Raw genomic sequence first — 25306 nt, 5'->3', positions numbered from 1 at the left:
TAATTTGAAGGTGAAATTAGAGTCAGATGTTTTCAATCAATGGGATGACAATCAGGTGTGAGTGGGCACCCTGTTTTATTTAAAGAACAGGGATCTATCAAAGTCTGATCTTCACAACACATGTTTGTGGAAGTGTATCATGGCACGAACAAAGGAGATTTCTGAGGACCTCAGAAAAAGCGTTGTTGATGCTCATCAGGCTGGAAAAGGTTACAAAAGTTTTGTAACCTTTTCCAGCCTGATGAGCATCAACAACGCTTTTTCTGAGGTCCTCAGAAATCTCCTTTGTTTGGTTTTGTAACAAAACCATCTCTAAAGAGTTTGGACTCCACCAATCCACAGTCAGACAGATTGTGTACAAATGGAGGAAATTCAAGACCATTGTTACCCTCCCCACGAGTGGTTAACCAACAAAGATCACTCCAAGAGCAAGGCGTGTAATAGATCACAAAGGACCCCAGGGTAACTTCTAAGCAACTGAAGGCCTCTCTCACATTGGCTAATGTTAATGTTCATGAGTCCACCATCAGGAGAACACTGAACAACAATGGTGTGCATGGCAGGGTTGCAAGGAGAAAGCCACTGCTCTCCAAAAAGAACATTGCTGCTCATCTGCAGTTTGCTAAAGATCACGTGGACAAGCCAGAAGGCTATTGGAAAAAGGTTCTGTGGATGGATGAGACCAAAATAGAACTTTTTTTGGTTTAAATGAGAAGCGTTATGTTTGAAGAAAGGAAAACACTGCATTCTAGCATAAGAATCTTATCCCATCTGTGAAACATGGTGGTGGTAGTATCATGGTTTGGGCCTGTTTTGCTGCATCTGGGCCAGGACGGCTTGCCATCATTGATGGAACAATGAATTCTAAAGGAAAATGTCAGGACATCTGTCCATGAACTGAATCTCAAGAGAAGGTGGGTCATGCAGCAAGACAACGACCCTAAGCACACAAGTCGTTCTACCAAAGAATGGTTAAAGAAGAATAAAGTGAATGTTTTGGAATGGCCAAGTCAAAGTCCTGACCTTAATCCAATGGAAATGTTGTGGAAGGACCTGAAGCGAGCAGTTCATGTGAGGAAACCCACCAACATCCCAGAGTTGAAGCTGTTCTGTACGGAGGAACGGGCTAAAATTCCTCCAAGCCGGTGTGCAGGACTGATCAACAGTTACCGCAAACGTTTAGTTGCAGTTATTGCTGCACAAGGGGGTCACACCAGATACTGACAGCAAAGGGTCACATACTTTTGCCACTCACAGACATGTAATATTGGATCATTTTCCTCAATAAATAAATGACCAAGTATAATATTTTTGTTTCATTTGTTTAACTGGGTTCTCTTTATCTACTTTTAGGACTTGTGTGAAAATCTGATGATGTTTTAAGTCATATTTATGCAGAAATATAGAAAATTCTAAAGGGTTCACAAACTTTCAAGCACCACTGTAATAAACACTTCAAATCATCTCTCTCTCTCACACACACACACACACACACAAAATACCACCACACAGCTGTTAATAATATAGTTATATATTTATTCATACATACATATTCATTCATTTATTTATCTATTTATAGGGGTTAATCGTAAAAAGGAAAACAAAAACAAAGTAAAAGGGAACAGATTTACAACAAGGGGAATTGCAATAACTAGTCACACCATCCCCAACACACACACAAATTGTGTACTGTACAGACAGACAAAGACAAACGTGTGAGAGACATAGACATGTTTGTATAATGGAGAGACAGTGTGTGTGTGTGTGTGTGTGTGTGTGAGATAGATATTTCTTAAACCAGTCGGCTCCTGTAGTGATGAACTAGTGTGTAGATCCAGTTTCTCCATCATGGGTGGAGTGTGTAAACCAAAGCCACCACGCACACAAACCGTACAGACAGTGACAACATTAATACACACTCTCTGATTGGTTCAGTTCATTTTCTCATTGTGGTTAGAGAGAGTGTGTGTCCCACCTCAACCCCAACACTTCACCAATCACCTTTTCCAGTGTGCGCACGCACACACACACACACACATCATTCTTTAAATCCACCATATGAAGTCACTGATCATATCTGTCCTCCTGCAATCTGATTGGCCAGTTGTGACACCACTGACTCCTTCCTAATGTCTAATTGGCTGTGCATGCAGGCCCTGCCCACTCAAAGTTCCATGTACCTCTTCCAATCCAGTCCAGTCCGATTGGCTGGCTTGTTGTGACCTTGCCGAGTTGTCCGTTCCTGCTTCCCCTGTGTTCAGGCCCCGCCCATCACATGGATTGTTGTTGGTTTTTTGTTTTTTATAAAAACTAGATTTGTAACATGCAGCTTTTGGCATATTTTACTGCTTTAGAAAAATAGTCAGGTTCCTCTGTGTGACCAAACCTCAGAGAGAGAGAGAGGGAGAGAGAGAGAGTTTGTGTGTCCATTCGTAGTGACTTTTGGAAAACCGTCCTAGTTAAATTAAAATCATTAATAAGTTTGTATTTGGGAGCAATGTCCAACTATTTATGACTATAATTTTTTTAGATGTGATCCACTGACTCCCGTCTCACCTGACAAATTCATACGACTCAAACAACCGACTCGTACAACTTGACAACTGACAGATGGCCCACCAACTGACTCGCACTGACGTAACCTGCCCAAATGATTCACCTGACTATGACTCATGTAACCGATTTATAAGACTTGCAGACTCATGACTGATGGAAATGACTCTGAGAGATCTCTGTTTTACCGACACCCAAAACACTCATAACTCATTCAAATGAGTCATAACTCACAGCCTCATCTCAAAACCTTGAATATCCCACTCACTAACCAACTCATGACTCACTTGCTGACTGACTCTTGGTTCATGACTCACTTGCTGACCCATAACTGATTCACTAAGCCATGTCTCACTTGCTAACCGACTCCTCGACTTGGCTCCTGGACTCACTAATTGACCCATGGCTCACTCCCAACTGACTCCTGGATTTGACTCCTCGACTCACTATTCAATTCACAACTCACCTGCAGACCGACTCATGAGTCATGACTCGCTTTACTAACTGACTGATGACTCACTCATTCACCAAGTCATCCCTCACTCACTAAATGACTCATGGACTCACTAACTGACCAAACAACTCCCCAAATGACTCATGACTCACCCACTGCTCACTTACTGACTCACGTTTCATGTCTAGACGACTGAAGATTTCCACAAGGGGGCGCTGTGCAGCACTCAGGCTTAACAGCAGCAACACCATGCATCTGAATTATAAATACTTTTAGATGTGCAGTGAATTTCTGAAGAAATGTGAGAAGTGTCCTGAACACTGTAAGGACGGACACACACACACACACACACACACACCTCTCTCTCTCTCTCTCTCTCTCTCGCTTTATCAAACGATCCCCCAGCATGTGCGACTGGACAATCAGGGTCAATGGTCATTCAAGGTTGAGGAGGCGGAGACTGTGACATCATAGCAGGATACAGCAGCGGCAAAATCTCTGGCGACTTCCTCCTACTGAAGGGGGAGGAGTCACTGGTGCAAAGTAGGCGTGGACTTTAATGTTGGGCAAGTGAGTCTGGATGGAAAAAAAAAATCAAAACAAAACCTTAGCATTTTAATCCCAGACTCCACCCATTCTGCTCATCACTATATTCCAGTGACTGAATAACTGCTCCAAAAACACTTTACTTTACTTTTATTGTCCTCACTTGCGATTAAATGCTGCCTTTACTGAGTTTGTAAGCAAATCTGGTGACCTTATCGTCAGGTAAAAGCAAAGTGGACCAGTTTACTCATTCATCCTCACAGCATGAATGACGTTAATTCATGCGATTCACCCAAATGACTCATTACTGACTCATGACTGCCAACTGACTCACATTGACATAACTTGTCTGACTGATTCATATGCTTCACCTGACATTCATATGACTTGCAGACTCACTGAATGACTCATAACTGACTCATTTACTACCGACTCACCTGAGACTCATAACTCACTCAACTGATTCATGGCTCACAGACTCAGCAAACAAATCCATGAATCACCTGACTGCTTCATGAGTCAGTTGTGTGAGTTATGAGTCTATCAGCTGAGCGCACAAAATATGACTTGAGTCAGTCAGCAACTCTGCAAGTTATATGAATCAGCTGCATGAGTCAAATGAAAGAAATCAGGTAGGTTACGTCAGTGTGACTCAGTTGTCAGCCGAGGCTTATTTTATAGCTTCACCTGACAGACTTGTAACTAAAACAAATGACTCGTGCTTTACACACTCACCTGACTCACAGACCTCACACAAATCCCCCAAATGACTCATGATTCAGTCAACAGTCAACTGGAGACATAACTGATTCACTATCTGAGCAAAAGCTCAGTCTCCAGTGAACTCCCTGACCAACCCAGGGCTCACGCGCCAACTGACTCATGACTCAATAATGTTCTTAACGGCTCAGACCTACACGAAGGAGCAAGGGGTCATTTTTAAGAGCCCCCTGCTGGCTGAAAGGTGAACTGCTAGCTACCGAAACCGCTTGCCTCTGTTAAAAAAAGTGCAAATGACACGATTTAGGAGAGAAGGGTGGAGCTGTGGGTGGGGCTAATTCTAGGACAGTAAAAATGTAAAACATTTGTAAGTCTGATACAAGAAACAAAGAACTGAGTGAAACCCACCCAGAGCATGAAAATACTGCGAATCACATGCGCGCGCGTGTGTGTGTGTGTGTGTGTGTGGACTCACTCTGAGCCTCTTAATCCCAGCACGTGTGATCTGTTGGCAGTCGTATAACTCGATGCGGTCGAGGCAGTGGCAGGTTTTGAGGTGCTCCAGGGAGGCGTCGGTGATGAGCGGGCAGTTATCAAGCTCGATCACCTCCAGGCGGTCGTGAGCGCACGGCCCACTGCCCAGGTGACGAATCCCATCATCCGTGATCAGCTCACAATGAGACAGACTCTACACACACACACACAAAAAAAAAAAAAAAAAAAAAAAAAAAGGTGTTACGGTCATGACACAGGAATAAAGCGAAATTATGTTAAACTGCATCAAGAGTAAAAAGAGGTTCTACCATAATAACAGAGTAATAAAGAGAAGTTGAAGTAAATTAGAGTGCAAAGTAAGTAACTTGGTGTCATGAACCCAGTTACCCCCCCCACACACACACACACACACACAGAGTAACGGAACATATAAAAACAGTTAACAAAATGACATCAAGAAAAAGGAGTCGTTACCATAATGAGAAGAGAGAGAGAAGAAACCTGCGCAGGTCTGAGCTCAGACGTTTTCTGATTGGGAGATAGAAGCTGCGGCGTGTTATGAGCTGGGTATATAAATTATGAAGCTCGAGAAGGTTATAAAAACGTAGCGATATGGCCTAAACTTTAAACAGTGCAAGACATCAGCAACTTAGTTCAGTAAATTCTTCCATTAGATTCATTTGTGGGGAAAAAGTCTCAGGAAGCGGCACAAAGGCACATAAATAGAAAAAAAAAAAAACCTGCTCAGAAATACAGCGACACCAGGATTCGGAGAAATGTTGCAAAATGCATTCCTTTCCTGGACAGCGCTCTCGACCACTCGGCCACAGAGGATTACATCGCAAACTGAGGTTACATAACGTGGCACCTACAGAGTCAGTACGCAGCGGTGCCACACCACGACCGTGTTATCGCTTCCTGAGGCTGGCACGCCAATTACATTCTTAAACACGCTCGAACTCGGTGAAACACACATACAGACGGGTGCCTCTGTAGGCTTCAGCCAAAAAGTGAGAGTTACTGCTTTGTCAAAGAGAGAAAACTGGGGGGAGATCATGAAGAGACAGAGGAAAGAAGAGACACAAATGACACAGGGAGGAAAAGGAATGATCATAAAATAATAAAATAAAACGAGACCGTCAGTGAGGGCGTGGCTCACTCCGGCCCCATCTGGTCCAGAAGGAACGATCTAAAGTGGGCCACCTTGCGCAACAAATGTTGCGAGCTATATACACGATATACAAGCGATATATACAAGCGATATCCACTCTAACAATACCAACCTATTTACCAGAAAGAATCCAAAACGGTGAGGAATTGACAGATTTTTGTTGAACTGCTCATTAAGGCTTAATTAGTCCATAACTTCATTAATAATTGTAATTAAATAAATCTGAGTAGAAGTTCTATGCACCCTAGGTTCCCCTACCTTCATACCAGAAAGAATCAAAATCGGTGAAGAATTGAGGGAGGAGAAGCGATTTGTGTGGAAACTGCTCATTAGGGATTGATTAATTAATTACTCCATATCTTCATTATGAATCACAATTATGCAAATTTGGATAGAAGCTATATGCACCCCAGGCAGACCGACCTTCCTGCCAATAAGAATAAAAATTGGTGAAGAAGCAATTTTCATGAAATGTGGACGATGACAGACAACACACGACGGCATAAACTAATCACCTGTCGGCTGGAGGAGTTAAAAAGGAGTCACCATGAACACATAGAAAGGAAAAGGGCGGTAGTGAACAGAATGGCACTGATGGAGAGAAAGGAGAATTACTTTAATACCACAAAGAGAAAAAAAAAAAAGAGAAGAAAGTCTTAATGACAGAAAAGAGTGAAAGATAAGAGGGCGTGGCCATACTGATTGAAGGAGAAGGAGGAGTTACTGTGAAAATAAAAGGGAGAAAAACAAGGGGATACACATGAGGGGAGTCATGATGCTGACAGGTGGTGCCATGACGACGGAGAGAAAGGAGGCGGGTCAGTGGACTAAATAAAGTGACATCACTTACGAGAACCTGGAGCCGAGGGCAGTGTATCGACAGCTGGATGAGGGTGGCGTCTGTGATCTACAGCAAAAACACATCACACTGTTCCCGTCACATCTCTGTAGTGGACGGGATTGAAAAAAATAAAATCAAAACAACTGACGCCCACTCACCTGTACACACTCCTCCAGATCCATCTTCTCCAACTCGTGGCAATTCTGCAGAAGAAACCGAGGAAGAGGGACAACATTTACGCTGATATTTAATTAGAACAAAAACACTTAAGTCCATAGACACCGTCTGTACCGTACACGCACGTGTAAGAGAACGTGCGTCACTCACCCTTGCGAGTGTGGTAAAGCCGACGTCTGTGAGCTGGGAACAGCGAGCCACTTCTAATATTCTGAAAGACACACAGATGAAGATATAAAATCTCTCTATCAGTTATTCTTATAGCAAAGTTGATTCTTTTCCTCTGGCAGCACATCCCCAAGAATTTTATTCCTCTTATACCACAGCAGTTCACCAATTTTTTTAATTTGAAAAGAATGACGTCATACTTTTTAAAATCCATTTATAGTTACGTTTAATGTTACAAGAAGTTCGTTCCTGGTCTCGCGGATGTTGTAGCAGCTGTAAACAGTCGCTCCCTCAGCAGAGTCTCTTTATTCTCGCTCTCAAAGTTAATCAGACAAAAATTAGAAACGCAGCTCGTGTCATCATGTTACTGAGAAACCACAAAGACACACGAACATCATCTCACGTCAGAAACGTCACGTTTCAGCTTCATCTCTGACTGTTACACACTGGAGACTCCTTCCAGAGACGATACGCACGCGCACGCACGCACAGCTCTTTACTTTAAGAAAACTAAATCAGTGGAGCGTCTGCTGGACACGCCCCTGTGAATGAGCGGTTACTATAGAAACGATAACGTATCTGAATGAGGGCATGAATATAAACCTGCACTACTGTCAGAGCTGCTGTTAAAGAAAACTAAATCAACACCTTCTGACCAATCAGAGTGCAGTTCTCAGCTGGGCTGTGGTATATTTAACAGTTATTCCATGAAATCGAGTCGTACATGAGCTGATGGGTGACGAGGCGCGTAGCACCGAGTTGTCTATAATCCATGTACGGTGAGACTGAGTGGAATGACGGTTTTATTCTCTCCACATTCACTGGATTTTGAGAAACTGAGCATTTTTATTTTTAGCAAATTCAATAAATAAAAACTTTATACAAAACGTCTGACAAAATCATCTCATTCATCTCATCTGTAGCCGCTTTATCCTGTTCTACAGGGTCGCAGGCGAGCTGGATCCTATCCCAGCTGACTACGGGCGAAAGGCGGGGTTCACCCTGGACAAGTCGCCAGGTCATCACAGGGCTGACACATAGACACAGACAACCATTCACACTCACATTCACACCTACGCTCAATTTAGAGTCACCAGTGAACCTAACCTGCATGTCTTTGGACTGTGGGGGAAACCGGAGCACCCGGAGGAAACCCACGTGGACACGGGGAGAACATGCAAACTCCGCACAGAAAGGCCCTCGCCGGCCCCGGGGCTCGAACCCGGACCTTCTTGCTGTGAGGCGACAGCGCTAACCACTACACCACCGTGCCACCCCCGACAAAATCATTTCCGCTGAAAATGCAAACAAACCGGCGAAATGACCGGAGCGATTTGTGAAAAAATATGATAAGATTAATTCTTGAGGGAAAAAAAAAAAATATGTTCTTATCATCAAAAACTTTTATTCCATATTTTGTTGCTTTTTTTGTATTTTTTACAGTTTTGTTTTTGAGTTTTTATTTTGTCCTCGGTTGCTTCAGTAACACGCTCCGCCATTTTGTTTTTTTCTACTCACGGTATATGAGCTGATATCCTCGTAGTAGAGTCGCCAATCAGAGCGCGTAACTGCTCATATCCAGTGAATGTGGATGGAATAATAGGAGATAAACTCTCAGTAGGACTGCTTGCGTGAGAGATACACACACACACACACACACACACACACACACACACACATATATATATATATATTCATATGCACGCGTGTACCTGAGATGAGGGCAGTTCTGTCCCAGAGCATTTAGAATGGCGTCTGTGATGTTCGCGCAGCCGGACACGCACAGAGACTGCAGCCGATGACAACCTCGACAAATCGTTATTAAGCCTTCATCTGTGATCTGCTGCTCAGAACAAATCACACACACACACACACACACACACACACACACACACACACACGTGTGTATATGAAAACCACAGACACAAATTTCTCGTCATATCTACACTATTACACAATCTGTTTGACTCTGAAAAGGGTTCCTTTCTGAAAATGAAACTCTTTCAGAAGCTAAGAACCTTTAATTAACCAAAAACTATTAAGGAACCCTTGAAGGCAAGGGTAGAAAGAACCAAGAGCCACATAAAAGGTTAAACTCCAGACAGGTTCTAGATATTAAAGAAGAACATAATGAGGAATAATTTGGAATTTGTACAGTTTACAGATACTACACACACACACACACACACACACACATACACACACACACACATACATAAAGAACAAAAGGGTTCTTTAACCTCCTAGGGCTCAGCGGTCACATGCGTGGACAGCACTTTATGGAAATTCGGAACAAGAATCCACATATGTGGACATACTTTTTCTCTAAAAGTACATCGTATCAAAAGGTGATGCTTAGTTTTTATTCTAATCAGGTTCTAATAAGCCCAAATAGCAAAGAGAAATAAAAAAATGCATGTAAAAAAACAGCTTGGGCCTTAGGAGGTTAAGGGTTCTGGATGAGGATAATTAAGGGTTCTTGGCTGCCAAAAAAAAGGGTTCAAACTAGATAGGAGATTAATCAGAACATCAAGGACATAGGAGCTCATCTGGCCGGCCATCAAAACAACCCTGACGACCAAAACAAACAGAACCGAAATGTGACGATGTGAGAGAGGACCAACCTCCACCACAAACTGTTTACAACAGGAACATCAACAAAAGGATGAAATTTTGTTCCCTGAGGGAAGACCGACCCAAAACATCCATCAGAACTGAATCCGGATGATAAATGAGAGGAGATACAATTCTAGTCAGAAGGAAATGTGTTAAGTGACCTAATGACTAATTTGTTGGACGATACAGCGACAGTGTTGTGCAGAAGGTCGAGTTGAAACGATCAGAACTGAGATCCACTGGGAACTGAGGGAGGAGACACGATTTAACCGAAAAGAAACAAAAAGTTGTAAACAAATTGTTTAGAACAGGAAAAACAAAAAAATCAACAAAGAAATGATCAAGTTTTGTTCCCTGAGGGAAGATCGACCCAAAACATCGACCAGAACTGGAATGGGATGAGAACTGAGAGAGGAGAGACAATTCTAGTGAGAGGACTGGAAAATCTGTTAATTTGGCCTAATTAGTAACTCGTGAGCAAAAAATCTGACAAAACAACGACCAAGTTTTGCGTGACTGATGAGTTCTTTCAGACAAAACAATCGGAACAGAAACCCGTGGAGAACTGACGGAGGAGACACGATTTAACTGAATTGTGGACGACAGCCGCGGCGCCATGGCAACAGATCATCAGCCTGACGGACAGAGGAGCTAATAACCCACCTGAAGAAAAGTTAACCAACTTAGACTGAATAAAATTATTCACATCAAGTTATAAATAAAACCTCAACTCCATTTGATGGGCGTGCGTGCGCGTGTGTGTGTGTGCGCGTGTCTTACTGAACACGTCTGCAGGTTGAGCGTGACCAGGTCAGGACAGTGAGCACCGATGTGTTTCAGAGCCTCGTCTTCCAGCTACGCAAGAGAACAGACAGAATAAAAGCCACGGTTACATCAGGAGTTTCCCACTAATGTCCACCAACACGGACAGTCCGCTGGACACGCCCCTGTGGAGGAGCGGTTACTATAGAAACCACACCGTCTGTGGGGGAATGTGGAATACTTCCTGCTCTAATATTTAAATATAAATGTTAAATAGATTTAAATAGTGTTAATTACATAAATAATGTTAAATAGCTGTGTGAATGAACTGGTGCATTAAATCCACAGAACACACACGCAGACACAGAGAGAGAGACACACGCAGAGAGAGAGAGTAAGAGAGAGAGAGAGAGAGAGAGAGACAGAGACACATGCAGAGAGAGAGAGAGAGAGAGAGAGAGAGAGAGAGAGAGAGAGAGAGAGAGACACAGACAGAGAGAGAGAGAGACACACACATGCAGAGAGAGAGAGAGAGAGAGACACACAGACACAGAGAGAGAGAGAGACACACACACATGCATAGAGAGAGAGAGACACACACACACGCATACAGAGAGAGACATGCAGAGAGAGAGAGAGAGAGAGAGAGAGAGAGAGAGACACACGCAGAGAGAGAGAGAGACACACACGCAGAGAGAGAGAGAGACACACACGCAGAGAGAGAGAGAGACACACAGACAGACAGACAGAGAGAGACACACAGACACAGAGAGAGACACACAGACACAGAGAGAGAGAGAGAGAGAGAGAGAGAGACAGACAGATATGGAGGATGAGGAATATTTCATTTCAGCACATGCAGGAGGACCTGACTGAGGCCCCGGGGTACCTGTGTACAGCCCTTGAGGAACAGGCCTTTCAGCCCCGGACAGCAGCGGACGAGCGCCTGGATTCCGTCTTTGGTCACCTGATCGCACCAGGAGATGTTCAGCTGCTCCAACATCGGACAGCCCTCACTGCACACAGAGAGAAACACACAGAACATCTACAACAAGAGAGACCAGACGGCTTTCGCATTCATTCTTACAAAATCACTTTTAGACAGATAAACGCTAATCTGTGCAAGAACTTCAGAAAGGAATCAGGAGAGGAACCGGGAAAGTGGAACCGGTTCCTCTGATTCACACTGACGGCGCGATTACAGTACGACAGAGGAGGAGAGGGGCTTTACACAGGGCAGGAAGGGGCAAACTGGGCACGCGTGCGCGTGTGTGTGTGTGTGTGTGTTTACTCACCTGAGTGCTTTGAGAGACAGGTTGGTGATGGAGGTGCATGAGGCGAGATCCAAGTGCTTCAGTTTGGGACAGAATTTACTCAGACTGTTACAGGTACTGCACACACACACACACAAACACACATTTATCAGTAATTATTATTTAATTACACACACACACACACACACACACACACACACACACACACACACACACACCTGTCTGTGATCTTTGTACAGCCGTTCAGACTGAGCAGCTCAATGTTTCTGCAGTTCTGCGCAAACGTCCTGCAATAAAACCACAAAACAATAAACAAACAAACCCTGCTGTGATGATAACGGAGACAGAAACAGCCAGAACACATTAAACACCACGAAATCCACTCCGACAAACACGTGAAGATATTCATTACTGACAGCGCAGGATCTGCACTGTACACCGTTTATTCTGGGAAACTTTCACTGTGGGCTGTGATCCTAAAGAGCTGGGAGACGGAGAGAAGGACGATGGAAGAGAAGGAGGGAGAAAGAGGGAGGGAGAAGAATGAAGAAAAGAGAGAGAAAGAAAGAAAGAAAGAAAGAAAGAAAGAAAGAAAGAAAGAAAGAAAGAAAGAAAGAAAGAAAGAAAGAAAGAAAGAAAGAAAGAAAGAAAGAAAGAAAGAAAGAAAGAAAGAAAGAAAGAAAGAAAGAAAGAAAGAAAGAAAGAAAGAAAGAAAGAAAGAAAGAAAGAAAGAAAGAAAGAAAGAAAGAAAGAAAGAAAGAAAGAAAGAAAGAAAGAAAGAAAGAAAGAAAGAAAGAAAGAAAGAAAGAAAGAAAGAAAGAAAGAAAGAAAGAAAGAAAGAAAGAAAGAAAGAAAGAAAGAAAGAAAGAAAGAAAGAAAGAAAGAAAGAAAGAAAGAAAGAAAGAAAGAAAGAAAGAAAGAAAGAAGTACCTCAGTGCACTGTCTCCCACACCTAAACAGCCTCGGAGACTGAGCTTCCTCAGGAAACCTCCACATCGCTTTGAAATGTTCTCTACCACACGACCCTGCATTAAACACACACACACACACACCCCACTGTATTCTTATACACACACATACAGTTAGAGATGTGGTAATATTAAAGCAGATTGTAATATTGTGTGTGTGTGTGTGTGTGTGTGTGTGTGTGTGTGTGTGTGTGTGTGTGTGTGTGTCTTTCCTGACCTCGATATCCCTCTGGAAGTCGAAGAGGTCGATGCGCTGCCAGTTACTGCCATCTAGAGCCAGAACGTTCCACGACTGAGGAGCGCACACACACACACACACACACACTCTCTTTTTCACATCATTAAAGGAGAACTGAAGGCAAATTTTTTTTATTATCAAAATTCTCTCATCTTGTTGTCTTCGTCCGCTTATCCGGGGCCGGGTCGCGGAGGCAGCAGTCTGAGCATGGAAGCCCAAACTTCCTTCTCCCCAGACACCTCGGCCAGCTCCTCGGGAAGAACACCGAGGCGTTCCCAGGCCAGCCGAGAGACATAGTCCCTCCAGCGTGTCCTGGGTCTTCCCCGGGGCCTCCTCCCGGGGGGACATGCCTGGAACACTTCCCCAGGGAGGCGTCCAGGAGGCATCCGAAAGAGATGCCCGAGCCACCTCAGCTGGTTCCTCTCGATGTGGAGGAGCAGCGGCTCTACTCCGAGCTCCTCCCGAGTGACTGTGCTTCTCACCCTAAGGGAGCGCCCAGCCACCCTGCAAAGGAAACTCATTTCGGCCGCTTGTATCCGTGATCTTGTCCTTTCGGTCATTACCCAAAGCTCATGACCATAGGTGAGAGTCGGAACGTAGATCGACCGGTAAATCGAGAGCTTCGCCTTTTGGCTCAGCTCCTTCTTCACCACGACGGACCGGTAAAGCGACCGCATCACTGCGGAGGCTGCACCGATCCGCCTGTCGATCTCACACTCTATCCTTCCCTCACTCGTGAACAAGATCCCGAGATACTTAAACTCCTCCACTTGAGGCAGGACTTCTCCACCAACCTGGAGAGGGCAAGCCACCCTTTTCCGGTCGAGAACCATGGCCTCGGACTTGGAGGTGCTGATTCTCATCCCAGCTGCTTCACACTCGACTGCAAACCGCCCCAGTGCATGCTGAAGGTCCTGGTTTGAAGAAGCCAACAGGACAACATCATCCGCAAAAAGCAGAGATGAAATCCTGTGGTTCCCAAACAGTCAAAATCTATCAAAATTCTATTTCTCATTTTATTAAATATAGGAATGCATTTTTGATCGCTATTTTGTCGCTGCTATAGCAAGTTCTGAGTGTTTGAAATCTGCTCTGTAATAGATCAGTCCATATGTCAAAGCAATGGCCATAATCGAGATGCGTTGAGACCTGCGTGAGACATCGTAGGACAGCAGTAAAACGTACAGCGGAAATCAAAGTGACCAACATCTGCCAACGTTCCCGGTGTCCAAAATCGCTCACTTGTTCACTACTCCCTATATAGGGAATTACTATATAGTGGACTATATATTGAGCTAGAGCTGGGCGATATGGCCTAAAAAAAAAAAAAATCTTCGATTTTTTCACAAAAAAATCCAATTTTCATCGATTTTTTTCCCTACTAAAAATCAAACTACAGATGACAAAGAAATGGTTCAAAACAAGTTTTACCTTTATTTTGTTTTCACTTAAATTTCCCCTTTGGGGTTAAAGTGCAACCAGAAACCAAAAAGAAGCCAAAAAACAAGCTTGTAGATGAGAACATCGCGATAACATCTGTGACTGCCTTCCACCGCCCCGTTCTGATCATCAGGCACACGGTGGGAAACGTGTCCGGGGCGGCTGCTTGCTTTGCTGCGGATGGTGCGCTCGCGCTGCGGCGGTGTTCGTTCCGCTGGGAGCAGCACTTCTCCCGCTCCGCTGCAGGCTTCTGTTTAAGGGGTTGGAATAAATTCGTCGTGCTGCGTCCTTTGGAAGCAACTGTTTTCAAACACACCTTACAACGAGGACTTGTTTGGTCTGCGTCCGACGCCGCAAAACCGAACCAATTCCAGATCACGGAGGAAGTTACTCCTTTCTTGGGCACAAGTTGCGGCTTTCCCCCAATCGCTGCCATGCTGTTTGTGTGTCTCTATGGCAAGTGCGCGGGAGGAGGGCGATAGTGTCAGTGCCCGATCCGTCCCTGCTGCCCGATCCGTTCTGCACATGCGCAGAGGAGAGCATCGGTGGAGGAAGTTAAAACTGAGAGAAAACCAATTTTCATAAAAACACATCGTCCTTAACTGTAAATTCGAATTCATCGATAAAATCGATTTATCACCCAGCTCTATATTGAGCTCATTGGTAAAATGAAAAACGCTTTCGGACACTAGTCCGTCACGCTGGTATTTACGTCATTACTGTTGCACAATTAAAACGTGCCAGATCAGTCGGCTGGTGGGTTTCAAAATAATAAATACACGCGTGTGTGTTTGTGATAAATCCATATTATACTGAGCGCATATCCCACATTAATCAATACACAGTACCTGCAGCTTTCAGCTCTTTTAAATCAAGCCTGAATCCTTTCTTCTTCACCGCTGCCTTTTATTAAATCACATTTGAGACTTTTAATTTGATTTCTTTCAGCGCGACCACAATGCATGATGGGATATATTGCTTTGGTTAGTGACCGTCGTTATGCACTACTTTTTGTGATGCATCGTGGGATACTTTGAGTGCACTATATAGGGTGTAAATTATCCTCACTAAGGTTTTGGACAGCACTACAGAATGGTGTCCCCGCTGTATAGTGCCCTGTATAGTGAGTAGGGAGCGATTTTGGACACAGGGGTCGTCAAAAGACGCACGCGCCCTCTTTCGAATGCTGATGTGATCAAGCCGGAAGTTTTATTTGTTTTGATAGCGATCAGGAAAGTTTGAAAAAAGTAGGCAGTAATCGTCGTTTAAACTCGTTTTTGTGCAATATTTCGTTTGGAAAACAGTTTTCAAAATGGCGGCACTGACACCTGGGTGACGCTTCACGTTTTGAAGTCTCGCACAAGTCTCGTGAAGATCGCGCGGATAAGCGACGCCTGCCATCGACCAAACGAACTAAATTCAACACGGCTAAACACCGAAAAGGCCGATAAGTATAATATTTAATTGCGATTAGTTCCCAATACGAGTCACGATATAAGGTTACTAAAACCCAAAACGTCATTGAATAACACGCTAATTAAGAAATAAAGCAAGTTTACAAATGACTTCAGTTCTCCTTTAAAACCTTTTAGAACCAATCAAATCAATCTGATGTAAACACACAATGATAAATCTCTCTCTCGCGCTCTCTCTCACACACACACACACACACACACACACACACACACACTCACCCGAGACACTTGTGCGCAGCGACAGAGCGTGACCACATCTAGAAATGAGAAAATTCTGGAAAAGGAAAATATTCAGATGAACACAGTTTGTAAAAGATTTCAGTTTGTAAAAGTTTATAGAGAACACACAGGGTGACAAACGCCAGGAGTTTATTTCCACAGCCTCATCCCGTGGCCATGAGCTTCTACTACTCCATAACAACATTAGCATTATAGCTCATATCCAAAACTGTACTGCAAAAAATTAACTGGTAATGATAATAACGAAGTGATTAAATAAATATATTTAATTTATTTAACATATTGAATTTGCTATGATGCTACATTACGAGTCACCTCCTGGCTAATTATACTGAATATCTGACCATTTTTGTGCTTTGCAGAAATAAAAAAAAATAATTTACACACTCTCACTCTGGTGAATTTTTGTATTTTTTTCTTGCTATATTGCTGTCCATCACACAAACTGAAAGACTGATTTTGATTTCTTTAAATAATCCTGGAACATCATTTAACATCTAACTCATCAGCTCAGAGCAGTCCGATCTGTGTGACCTCACTAACCGTAGACGTATCAGACGCTCACTGGCCGTTCTGTGAAAACTGTGCATGCAGACGCTCATCCAAGTTTCCAAACCTGTCATTGTTTAACTCTTGAATATTTCCTATCATGAATACTCTCATTAAAAAGCTTATAATCTCTGCTTTCCAAAGAAATGTATCTGGTTAAGGTCTGTTCAGTGCTTTGGGAGTAACGGCAGGTTGAAGTCGGTACAACGGAGTAAAAACTCTGCTCGCGGGACGTCGGGAAACTGCCGCTGCTTTTTGAGTCACGGGAAAGCGGTCAGGCTCTCTCTCTCTCTCTCTCTCTCTCTCAATCAGTTTCCCACTGGATTACTCGTCAATATCAATCAGATCACTTTTATAGTGATGTTCTCTCGCTCTCACTGTTTCTGATGAAGGATTCAGCAACATTTTCCCTCTGCTAGTTTTGATGTTCTGATTCACGGAAGATTTTGAAATGAGTTTTCATAGCTTTACCTACTTATTTTTTTCAAATCAAACTGATTCATGTAAATAAATAACTATTTTAGAATATAACTGGAGTTGTTTTGATGAAAAATATTGAGATCTTAGTGGTCGGAATGAGATTTTAAAAAACGGATGTCAGAAACGCGAGTGTCGGTTTCAGTTGAGTTAATGTGAATTGTTTACTGGATGTGGATCAGACAGTTTTTTCGAGGTTCGCTTTGAAAGCTGTGAATATTAATCAAAATAATCATTTATTTTATTTCATATAAACACTAGTCAGCCCTACTGAGAAATACAAAGGCCTACAGAGCACAAAGAAGGGGATAGAAATCATCTTTTATTACTTTTTTATTCTGATAGAGAATAGTAGATGTGAAATATTCAGTGTTTATTTATGCAGATTTTATAATTAACACTGATTTCTCCTCCTGTGTGATGTATAAATGAGTTAAGATCAGCTTTATATTGCACAAATAAAGCCATTTGGTGAAACTTTGAAGAAGAGAGTGTACCAATTTACCATTTTTACCTAATTAGCATAATTAATACTAATTTACAGAATTTGTTTTTACTAATTTTTCAAAAACTTTGTATTCAGTCTACAGCCATCTATGTGCTGCCAATTTCCATGTAAATATCTTGAAAAAAATAGAAACGCTATGAAGAAAAAAAAAACATTTGATCTCATTGGTTAATGAGCCCCATTATGGACCATGTGACCCTCAGATGGACGTTACCGCAGTTTTCTAAAAAATTAAGCCGTTTCTTCAACCTTTGATTTGTAATATCTAAAAAAAAAAAAATGGATATAAAATTTGTATTCTGCAAAATGTATGTTGTTCTGCATTCAATTCTGAATTCATCGAGACCAGTTTCAAGCAATTTAGATTGAATTTGAATTTTCAGCTGATCTGCCTACTAACCGTAACAACAGCTCCTTCGGAAGCTTCTTGTTGATGATCGCCTCGTCGTTGTTTGAGAACATCTGAGGAATAAAGATATCAGCATAATTAGCTAAAAGCAAAAAAAAAAAAAAAAGACAATATTCCTGATTTTATGGAACATAAAAACTTATATATATATATATATATATATATATATATATATATATACACACACTTATTTGTGTACAAGACGTCCTGACTGGAAACAGTCGAGGAGTAAAAGTTGTATTGTGAATGAAAAATATTTGAAACTGGCCACCAGCGGCTCTAAATCCAGTCCTGTATATACAGTAGAGTACACCTGGAGTTCAGCAGAAAATTCCACACAAATGATCCTTTCACACTTTCACACAAGTTCAGCTCAGAGTTTAGAAGTTGTGATGCAACACTGCCGTTTCTCAATACAGCAAAACCCATGTGAGTTGGATTAGCGCTGGATGCTAAGCGTAATTACAGTAATCTTCACCATACAGAATCATTTTATTAATAATTTAATGACAAATCTGAGGAAAATGTTGATGTTCTTGATGGTTGTGTATCGCTTCCACGGGCACTGTGCGTTTACATTTATGTAGAAAACACACAAGAGCTGTGTACTCGCTAGCACATTAGCTCAGTTATCAGTTAGCTTGTGCGCGGGTAGGAGAAGCTAGCACATGTCCTTATCTTATCTCAATTTATCCACTGAGATGATTTTACTTTATAAATCCTACATTAAAAACTACATTCATGAGTTCTCTCTCTCTCTCTCTGTTTTCTTCTCTCAGAATATTCATCAGAACAACGCTAACAATGAAATACTTCATAGTTTTCCATTTTTCTTTTTAAATCCTTTTACTTTTTTATTATTTTACCTCAGGATCGCTTCTTAAAACCCACATGACAACCCCAACAAAATTCACATTTTAAATTTTATTTTCATTACTCTGGCCTTTCTCAGTGACAACAGCAAGGATGCTAATGCTAAACGATTTTTGGATGCAACATAACTGCCCTTATCATCATCATCATCATCCTACAGTTTCTCCTACATTCATGTGTGACATTTCCACTACTGTCTCATGCTGAATGATCTCTGTGAGCATTACGCTCCTCATACAGCCTCGAATGAGCTTTAATACTAAAAGAGTGAAGAACTGAAAACTTTAGCAAAAGATAGTTCTTCCAGCTAAAACAATTGAAAATTACAGATGATTATGGATTCAGCGTTACTGAAGGATTTGGTTATCTTTGTTTTCTATCACAGCTATAAAGGAATGAGAGTCGTGCTGTTTATTGCTGTGAGAGAGAGAGAGAGAGAGAGAGAGAGAGAGAGTATTCGCTATTGTAGCCTGCTAGCTAACGGTTTAATCAGCAGTTAGTGTATGAGATTAGAGTTGTATTTAGTTAAATCCCTACAGAAACACTAAATGCTAATCATGACCTCTAACTCTTTGTTCCTAATAAAGTAGCTTTAACTTTACACATTTAATTACATACTGGTGCATTATGGGTAATACACCCTGACACACAGTAGAGCACAACTGAATCAAATTACCAACAATCACAACAAGAGTATCTTGCTCGTACCACAACTACGCAAAAGATATTAAACAATGTTACCAGACATTAAACTTAGCGTCCATGTTACCAATGTACATAGCGTTTATATACAAGTTTCCACATGTTTATATAAAACATTCATTTATTCACAGAGTTCCTAATCGATTTTCCCCCTTTGCTATGATATTAGACAGAAAACAGAACTGAGAATTTGACTAGCAAGCGTTCACACCAGGTCTTTATCTACGCAATACTTATAAGAAATGATGAATTTCCTGTGAGTTTCCTCATAACGTTCTTCCTCTCTGCATCTTACAGACTTTTAGCTTAAAACGTTACACTAAACATTACACTTTGAGACCTGAATCATAATAGGTCTCATTTATCAACTGTTTAGAAGTGTAGTCGTAAGTTGCGTGTAAATATTTTTATGGACAAACCAAAGTAAAAATTCCCTCCATATTTACAAAAGTTCCTGATTTTCTATGGACTCAAATGTGTATTTTGATAAATGTCAATCAGACGTCAATTACCATGCCCATTAATGGAAAAAAAAAAAATGTGTAATTTAGCCACGCCCACAAAACTCTAAAAGGCAAAGAGAGCTAAAAGTGCAGCACGCACCATTAGCACGCACTAACCCCGCCTACTCTTACAGGGTGTTGCTACTTCAGTCCTAAATTAATGGTTAGTTTATTTATGTTATTTTATGTATTGGAGGGGGCGGCACGGTGGTGTAGTGGTTAGCGCTGTCGCCTCACAGCAAGAAGGTCCTGGGTTCGAGCCCCGCGGCCGGCGAGGGCCTTTCTGTGTGGAGTTTGCATGTTCTCCCCGTGTCCGCGTGGGTTTCCTCCGGGTGCTCCGGTTTCCCCCACAGTCCAAAGACATGCAGGTTAGGTTAACTGGTGACTCTAAATTGAGCGTAGGTGTGAATGTGAATGGTTGTCTGTGTCTATGTGTCAGCCCTGTGATGACCTGGCGACTTGTCCAGGGTGAACCCCGCCTTTCGCCCGTAGTCAGCTGGGATAGGATCCAGCTCGCCTGTGACCCTGTAGAACAGGATAAAGCGGCTACAGATAATGAGATGAGATGAATTGGGGGTGGGGTTTTTTAATTGCTTTCTTTCTTCAAAAGAAAAGTTCAAAGACATGCAGGTTAGGTTACCGTGGGGCGGCCTTGGGCTGAAGTGCCCTTGAGCGAGGCGCCGAACCCCTGACTGCTCCCCGGGCGCTCTGGTGTGGCTGCCCACTGCTCTGAGTGTGTGTGTGTGTGTGTGTGTGTTCACTGCTTCAGATGGGTTAAATGCAGAGGATGAATCTCACTGTGCTTGAAGTGTGCATGTGATGAATAAAGGGTTCTTCTTGTTATTAATATGAAGCGACGGAGTTTCTGATATTGTTCATTAAAATGTGTGTGATATTAGTGAAATATTTTACACCTGATGCTGTAATCCGTCGACTATTACAGTTTGAAGATCCATCGAGGTTCATGCTAGCGAGCCTCCTGTTGCTTTATCAGCTGCTAACGTGAATGTAGAGTTAATGTGGCTAACATTAGTGAGGGCTACATGGTGGTTGTCATGGCAACATTATATTCCAACAGGTGTGACTGTTTGTTCAGCGAGGTGTGTTGGATCGGGCGACCAGGACTCCCGCTAATGATTTAACGTTAGCAGAATGATACCGAGTGTTATTATTCTGAGACAGAAGATTTTGCTTCCTAGAATGGTCCGTCTGAAGGTTTCAGCAAAAACTGTGGTTTTCAGGATGTCAGTGTGGACGCAAAGTAAAAACAAAAGAAGACATTGTGGATTTCTCAACATAAACACCTGGAGATACATTACACATTAGTATTAGTATAAATATGCAGGTGATTATAGGAAATCGCGTGCTGATTGGTCGAGAGATTCTGACTATTTCTCAATAATCACCTCGAGTGACTCAGTAAAACGGCGTCCAATCGCTTCGCCACTGTAAGTGATGAAGAATTACAAATGATGAAAGAAAATGCTGTTCCTAAAAGCATTAAAGATGCTCCGAAGTTTGGTCTAAAACTGTTTAAAGGGAAGGTGGAGTTGTGATTTATCGATTTCTAAACAAAGTATTTTATGTGACTCAGTGTAGACCAGCGTTTCTCAACCTTTTTTCAGTCACAGCACCCTTCAGAAGTACCGTATGCAAATTCTCAAGGCACCCCCATATAAAACATACGCAGTCATGCTGACCCCGGCAGTGAGGTTGTGACGTGGGAAAGGGGGCCAGGAGACAAATTTTGATGATGCATGAGGCGGCGATGATCTGCATTAGTGTAACTATCGTTTTTTGGAATTTTAATTCATTTTATTTATTTCACTGTTAGAATATATAATTTTGAGAAAGGCTGGTGTGGAAAAAGGACAAGTCTGTGCTGCAAAGTTATTACATTTACATACTGATTTTGAAGTAAGTAATTTCTTTAATACGATTTTTTTAAATAAATCACCTATGTATTAGTATCGGTAATTGTATGGGGACGAGTAAAATTAAGGATCAATTAATTTCATGAGTGATTTCGAAGTTTCGAAAATTTCAAAACTTTGAGATCACGAGTGAAATTGATCCTTAATTTTATGAGGAACTACACGATTACTTGTTTGTAATATTTAGGGCCAAATTCATACTTCGGAAGCTGTTCAAGTTCACAACATTTGTCATTCACGTTTTCTGAACCGATCAGGGTGCGAGACTATCTTGCACGTTCGAATCAGTTTCTAAAGCGCCTTTCATCATGACACGGCGACACGACACGAGGATTTTGAAAGTGGTTTACAAAATTTTATTGGAACTTCTTTGCAAAAGCCATTTTGTTGACAGAATTTGCTAATTTTTGTAACTGTAACCAAGCAACGAACCAGCCAATAGCATTTCAGAAATACGGCCCAGTGTTAAGGAAAAAAAGCCCTCCTTGATTGACCAGTCAGAATTGAGTAATTTAGCCCCATGCATTATATATAATAAAACAACTGTCCGCCTCAGGCTCAGGGAATAACAACATTGCCTTCGTCTTGATTATTATTCACTGATATTCACTTCAGTGAATAATTATTAAACATTACATAGACACGAGTGTTTTACTGGTAAATAAGCCACTTGTATTTTTCATCCGAGCTCCATCTGGGACATGGAGAACCTGAGGAACTCGATGAACTGTTTTGATAAATGTAGGGATTTCTTGTTTGCGAATGTGTTGATATAATCAAAAGAAAATCACACGTTGGCTTGAAGATATGAAGTTTATCTTCTCGTGTTGAAAATATTTTCACTCGTGATATAAAATTATACATTTCACCACTCGAAGATAAACTTCATACGGTATATCTGTGCACCAGCCTGTGACATCCTCAATATTATTATTTAAAAGGAAATTGACTTTAGTCACCACACGGCTGTAGGTGTTTAGATGGAACTGTTTGTTTCAGTATGAGACAGTAAGTAAACAAGTAAATAAACAGTGACATCCTGCCACCCATTGGGGTGTTTCTGCCCCACTTTGCCACCCCACATCGAACACCCTGAGTTAGCCTGCATGCTAAACCCGACCGAGTCTCAGATCTGCCACGTTTTCAAATAAATAATCAGTCAGTGGGTGAGGATTAGTGACCCCACCACAGCTGCAGTGTCCCTTCAGCCGGCGCTCAGCGGAACCCGGGCGGGTGTCGGGTCGAGTCCCCAAACCGCTCCTTCATGAGCCGAGGCCTGGCGGGCGCGCGCGCGGCTCAGCTCTATAACCGCCCGCTTTTATGATCAGATCCCATTAAACTCCGCACATGATGCGCTTTCGTGTGTAAAGTGTCGAATAAAGCGGTGTGTTTTCTCCAGGCTGTGTGTGTGTGTGTGTGTGTGACATGCGGCGGGTTTGTTTTGGTAGACGGCTGAAAGAAGGGAAGGAAAGAGCAGGCCGACAAACGCGAGCAGCAGCGCCATGTGGAGCTTCAGTAAGCGGCCCGCAGGCCCTGGGCTCGGGTTCGGGGGCAGCAGGTCTGTGAAAGCGGCTAAACGAGCTGTTAATATTCAAGTGAGCACGAAACCACCTCGGCCTAAGAGGAAACACTGAGCTGCACAAAAACAAAGAGGAAACAGCTGACAGCTGGGATAAACAAGGCCCGAAACCTCCTCTAACACACTGATCTCCCCCGAATCATCAGCCGCCGGTCCTGTGGAAGGCAGCCTCTCACCTCAAAGCGACTCCGCGACACCCCGTTCACCTCCTTCCCCATTCCACAGCCGCACTATTCCTGGAGATGACTCGATGTGCCAATGATCCGCTGGTTAAAAGGGCAAAACCGACTTGTGTGTCCTGTTTCTGGCGATGTGAAGCCGCCTTCTCCTGCTCATTCTCCCATCTGTCTCACAAATAAACCCAATGAGTATTCCTCCTCTTCTTCTCCAGTGAGAGAACAGAGCCGCTCCTGAGCTGGAATTAAGCCGATCTTATCTGCTGTGGGTTTCGCTGCAGATCTCCACCTCCTCTCCACCTCCTCCTCCCCCTTTACCCCACTAACATCACACACACACTCCACTCCCCTACCTAACCCACTCCCCTAAACTCACCCACTCCCCTAAACTCACCCCAAACCAGCACACTGCTCTCATTCAGCTGTGTTTTAATCCAAGCTCCGAACCTGCAGGTCTACACACACACACACACACACACCCCACTGCATCACTATCATGACCACACACTCACAGCTCAGAAATGTTCATCAGGCTGATTTATTATTATTATTATTATTATTATTGTCTTGAAGTGATTCAATAGCGCTGATTGTCAGGTTTGTAAACAAAGCACGGCATTCTGGGTATTCGGACCTCGTGGGCGAAGGTTTTAACTTCATCACTTAAAGCTGAGAAAAACAATAATTGTTATATAAATGAACAGATGACATCACACGCGATTAATTTTTAATTAGTGTGATCATCGTTCTCTTCCTGATGTAAAGCCGCAGGTCTCAGATCAGTCTGCAGTTTACATCAACAAAAACAACAACACGCGGATTTCCACACAAATGGACCCAGGCCGGGTGTGTTTACACCGCCGGATTATCCGCTTGAATGAACAGGGCTTTTTACAACAAATTTACGACATTTACACGTTTGTTTAAATCTCCCATATTACTCGCAAAACCACAACATGGAACTGGCCGTACACACCGGAAATGACGTATGCGGAAGTGGGTTTGTATACAAACGCGGAATTGGTCTGTTTAGATATCTAACAAAATATAAATTCTCTATTGTGAGTGAGTGTTTTATCGTATTAGATTTATACACTTTAAACGTTTGATTTTCAACACAAATTGACGTCTTTATATGTTATAAAATTTAACTACAGCTTGAACAAAAGCGGAACTATTGGCTAAGTGTCCGTGTTCCAGCACGGAAGAAATATTTTCAAGAACACAAAATCTTTTCGATGACAAACATGAACATAACCAATTACAAATCTTTCTTTAAACAACTAACTGATTGATAATTATTTTTTTTACATAATGATAATGAATGTAAACAATTTTTTACGTTTGATTAGATCATAGGAAAAATCAGCCAGAAAACCTTTTTTTAATTCAGTGATTTAAATGTTAAAATGTGGTTCAGTTTTCCTTCCTTTTATGAGCAATGAGGTGAAACTTGGA

General features: G+C 42.3%; 1 protein-coding gene across 2 annotated transcripts; it reads right to left on the bottom strand.

The window, feature by feature from the left end:
* Positions 1 to 1515: 1515 nt before the first annotated feature.
* fbxl20 (F-box and leucine-rich repeat protein 20) lies at positions 1516 to 24153 on the bottom strand. Of its 2 annotated transcripts, XM_060942334.1 has the most exons (15): positions 23849 to 24153; positions 18073 to 18134; positions 16118 to 16172; positions 12963 to 13037; positions 12708 to 12802; positions 11996 to 12064; positions 11799 to 11894; positions 11393 to 11519; positions 10522 to 10596; positions 8838 to 8968; positions 7108 to 7168; positions 6939 to 6983; positions 6790 to 6846; positions 4749 to 4961; positions 1516 to 3583 (listed from the first exon to the last, which is right to left on the bottom strand). In XM_060942334.1, exons 1-15 carry the CDS (start codon positions 23888 to 23890, stop codon positions 3476 to 3478), a joined length of 1311 nt encoding a protein of 436 aa, XP_060798317.1. In that variant the 5' UTR covers positions 23891 to 24153; the 3' UTR covers positions 1516 to 3475. The 2 variants fall into 2 exon arrangements, with proteins under 2 accessions (XP_060798317.1, XP_060798316.1); XM_060942333.1 differs by lacking the exon at positions 23849 to 24153 and having other exon boundaries at positions 12963 to 16172; positions 18073 to 18117.
* Between the last annotated feature and the right edge of the window lie 1153 nt (positions 24154 to 25306).

Source organism: Neoarius graeffei, chromosome 16, assembly GCF_027579695.1.
Source record: "Neoarius graeffei isolate fNeoGra1 chromosome 16, fNeoGra1.pri, whole genome shotgun sequence".
Taxonomy (NCBI): Eukaryota; Metazoa; Chordata; class Actinopteri; order Siluriformes; family Ariidae; genus Neoarius; species Neoarius graeffei.
The sequence above is the reverse complement of the archived record's forward strand: the minus strand, read 5'-3'. Positions and strand labels throughout refer to the sequence as shown.

What these genes read in the sequence shown, in the direction of transcription:
- fbxl20 (XM_060942333.1), bottom strand. Translation starts at nt 13,331, where the DNA reads ATGTCCCCCCGGGAGGAGGCCCCGGGGAAGACCCAGGACACGCTGGAG. An exon ending in TCCTCAAGGGCTGTACACAG is followed by an intron (nt 10,597 to 11,392) that starts GTACCCCGGGGC and finishes TCTCTTGCGTAG; the next exon opens with CTGGAAGACGAGGCTCTGAA. An exon ending in GCCCTCGGCTCCAGGTTCTC is followed by an intron (nt 4,962 to 6,789) that starts GTAAGTGATGTC and finishes GTGTGTGTGTAG; the next exon opens with AGTCTGTCTCATTGTGAGCT.